Source organism: Rhinichthys klamathensis, unplaced genomic scaffold (assembly GCF_029890125.1).
Source record: "Rhinichthys klamathensis goyatoka isolate OS25496 unplaced genomic scaffold, OSU_Roscu_1.1 h1tg000020l_1, whole genome shotgun sequence".
Lineage (NCBI taxonomy): Eukaryota > Metazoa > Chordata > Actinopteri > Cypriniformes > Leuciscidae > Rhinichthys > Rhinichthys klamathensis.
The window spans coordinates 1,387,350-1,391,185 of NW_026606571.1; the positions used below are offsets into that span (position 1 = coordinate 1,387,350).

At 42.7% G+C, this 3,836-nt stretch overlaps 1 protein-coding gene across 1 annotated transcript; it reads right to left on the reverse strand.

Moving 5' to 3' along the window:
- neurod4 (neuronal differentiation 4) lies at window positions 1–2,510 on the reverse strand. Its single transcript, XM_056240383.1, has 2 exons — window positions 2,423–2,510; window positions 1–1,286 (listed from the first exon to the last, which is right to left on the reverse strand). Exon 2 carries the CDS (start codon window positions 1,278–1,280, stop codon window positions 225–227), a length of 1,056 nt encoding a protein of 351 aa, XP_056096358.1. The 5' UTR covers window positions 1,281–1,286; window positions 2,423–2,510; the 3' UTR covers window positions 1–224.
- Between the last annotated feature and the right edge of the window lie 1,326 nt (window positions 2,511–3,836).

The following is a 3,836-nucleotide window of genomic DNA, read 5'->3' on the forward strand; positions in this document are numbered from 1 at the left end:
AAAACAAGAATAAATTAACAAAAAAAATATGCATCTCTTTCTCAGTACTTCAATTGCCACAGGTAGGTTGCGTTTCAGAAACTCTCTCTCTCAGTGACCGCTATGGTCTCTTAAGGGATCAGACAGGATACATGCAAAGTGTCTCCTTAAATGTGCTGGGCCCCTGGAGGCGCACTGAGGAGCAGGAGGCAGAATTGCTGAGCGTCTCTGGTGGTCATATTTGTTTATTCACTGTAAATGCTGCTCATCTGTGATGTCACAATGTGCGAAGGGGCAAACGGCTCGAAAGCCATCTCTAAAGGAAGCTCGTAACGGGAGCCTGGGAATAGAGGGTGACCCTGAGGAACTGGAAGACCGGCCAAGGAGGTGGGTGGGTAAGGGTGTGAGGAGATGTAATGGGTGGCGTGGGCCGGGTGAGGGGTAAAGTTCCTCTCAGCCTCATGAGGAGATGGCTCCTGTTTGAGGGCGAAGTTGCCGCTGATGCTGAGTGGCGGCGTAAGAGGGCCGTCGTAAGGTGGCGTGCCGCTGCTACATTCGTTGGGTGAGGAGTTCTCATAGGCAGTCCCCTTGAAACCCTTCAGATGAAGCAAGTGTGAGGCCTCCAACGAGCCGTAGGGTGGACTGGGAAGTCCCGGCGAGGGATAGCTAATGGGGTGACCCTGCGGACCACCTGCTCCTGGCACCCCGCACTTTTCATCCATCTTGTTGAGCACCATGGTCGAGGGCCCAAGTTGGAGGCAGCCGGCTACGAGATTGCTGGTAGGTTGCGAAAGCCCCTTGCAAAGCATCTCCATAAAACCATTACTCTCGGGTGACTGGCCGCTGTCCAGAACCTCCGAAAGCGCCCAGATGTAGTTGCGGGCCAGCCGCAGGGTCTCGATTTTGGAGAGCTTCTGGGTCTTTGAGTAACAAGGCATGACTCGCCGCAAGCTTTCCAACGCATCATTCAGCCCATGCATGCGCGAGCGTTCCCTTGCGTTGGCCTTGACGCGGCGGGCACGGAATCGTTCTTGTCTGGCTTTGGTCATTTTCTTCTTTTTAGGACCTCTTCGCTTGGGTGCCTTTTCTCCGTCGAGACCCATATCTTCCTCTTCCTCCTCCTCCTCCTCTTCCTCCATATCCTCACTGCCAAGCTCTTCACGATTGCTCCTGTGTAGAGCATAGTGACCTATCTCAGGGGTCCTGTCACCATCCTGTGAGCTGAGGTCTTCCTCCATCCATCCAAGAGAGCTGACTAGCTCAGTCACATCCCCTGGTTTTCCATAAGGTTTGGTCATCATTGTGATCTGAGGTCTATAGGAGAAAAATGATTAAAAACAATCAAAAACAAATGTACACTTTATTTAGACCTCTATGTGTTCAGACTATGACTTTTGACATGTGCTCACGCGAGTTAAGACCCTCATCATAGAGAGAGCACGATTATTGAGATGATTATTATATAGCTTACAGCTCTACAATTGCATTTCTTCCCTCAGTTTTAATGCTCCATCTAAAAGGACTTTCTGTTTAAACCCTTTGATTTCCGGAGTCATTTTGAGACGCTGTCCAAACTGGGACACGACTGGATTTAGTCCACAGATAAAGCGCTCGGATTTAATTTGTGGGGAGTCTGTAAACCGGAATCAACAAACACAGGACCAAGCCACACTAATACTACTAGAACTACTAGAATTTGATTTGATTGAAAGACATCAGCATTGTCTCTAAATATGTTGTCACAGAATTATGTCGGCCTCCCGTTGATGTAGGCTATATATTCCGATTGTTTTCCTACTCAAGATTGCGCGCTTCTTAGCGAAATATTTAGATTCTAATTAAAGTTACATTCTATTGTGACACTTATAAACATTTGTGGGTTTTGTGCATTCATTGGCGCGTCATTTATTTATAAGTAGAACACGAAAGTTTGTAATAATGAATGGTCTACCATATACGCGGCCCAGATTTCGACTGCGTTGATTAACTGCACTATAAAAATAAATAAATAAAGTTAAATTGTTGCCTTAAAGTGAATTAAAAATATGGCAGATGTAGTGAGTTAACTTTTCCCGATTACTTTGTATTTAATTACTGATGAATTTGAGATTAAGATCAATGAATGGCATAAACATAACAAAATTCCATTTTGTCAAACAAGAGACATAATGATGAAAACATTTTAGAATTACTATTATATGTTGACTGTTTTATGGCCTATTCATTTCTTGTTTATTCACTTATTTGTTTTTTTAAATGAGAAATCATAAAATGAATAAACAAATATTATTTTTTGTTTGATCGAATCGAATTCGTTTGATCTAAATCTTGAAATAAATCCTGAAATAAATCTACATTTGATGTTCTACATCTTCACAAAAAAAAGAGAAGATATATAGGCCTAGCCTATTTGTATAAATGATTAAAAACAACCGTAACCTACCTGTAAAAGTGCCACCTGGATTCACTTCAATAAAACTTCGACCACTAAAAAGGTGGTCAGAAAGCCAGAACACGCTGTCAAAATGTTTAAAAGAAATGCTTTTTTTTTTTTTTTTAAATGAAAAACAAAGTTCCAGACGCCCCACTGATAGTTTGTGTATGTCAACAGTCCGTCTGCGCTAGTTCAGATCCGTTAGTTCTCCATTGGTGCTTCAGAGCGCGTCGCATGCCTCACTGAAGCGCACTGACTCCCGGCTTTGACTTTCTAGCGATGCTCACAAGCTCCGCCCACACAGCACCCACCCACCCCCTTCAGCTGATCCGAAAGCGCGTGGCGCGCTCGTGGCCAAAAGTTTCACGACTTAAGTGTGTGCATTTACCCCCCGGGCTTTGTGTCTGAGGGAGTTCGCATTTGTGTGCGAGGGAACGATGCAACTTCCCTTGTAGCCTACATTAACCCTTATAAATTGTTCAAGGTGAGCGGCTCTGCAATTCGAAGAAGGGAAGAAAGCTAAATGTTTCTGACAACATGGTCAATGACGTGACGCTCATAGGCTCATTTTGATTTGAATAAATACATAGGCTATTGCAGGGCTTACAATTTCCTGTCTGGAGATGGTAATAAAACGTTTCATTAAAAAGCTTTGAATTCTTGAAACAAAAACAAAAAATGTTGGCATAATTTTTCATTATTGTTTTTTACAATTTTGATTTAAAATAGGCCTATTATTAATATTTCGAAAAATACAAGTCAGCAAAATATAAGTCAGGGTGGTGTAATCAACATACAAGCTATTTTAAACTATAGGCCTATTTCAATAATAAAAAGTTACTTTATTATTATTGATTTGATGATCAACATATTACGTTTACTGGATTATGTAATACACCAGTTGATTTGTAGTGTAGCCTACTTTTACAAATTGAAAATAGCCCATAATTGGGAATCTATACAAATATCACTCTCTGCTTTTCTTTCGTGACCTAACGTAATTTTCTGCCCCAATAAAGCCCGCTCAGTGCTGGATTAATACCCCTGAGCCCTATTTGGTTTATGGCGAGGTCAAACGTTGTTCTTAACTCTAATTACAGTAGTCTAGTGTACAAAGACGCGCGCGCGTCCCAGTAAATGATTGTGACAGCTTGGTGCAGTGTGAGCAGGTGTGTGTGTTGTTCACCCGTTTCATTCATTCGCTCCGTCCGCTCATTAGCGCCCCTCGTCCCACCAAAACATAACGCTCAATAACTGCTGGATTAATCAAGCCCAAACGGTTTTGTTTCGCTAAGATAACTCACTCAACCATGCATTCTGCGCCCGAGGGTGATTTGCCCCCCAAAAATACTCTTTTCTGAAAAGATTTATTAGCCTGTATACTTCAGATGCAACAGATAGGCTACTGGGGATCTTTTAATTC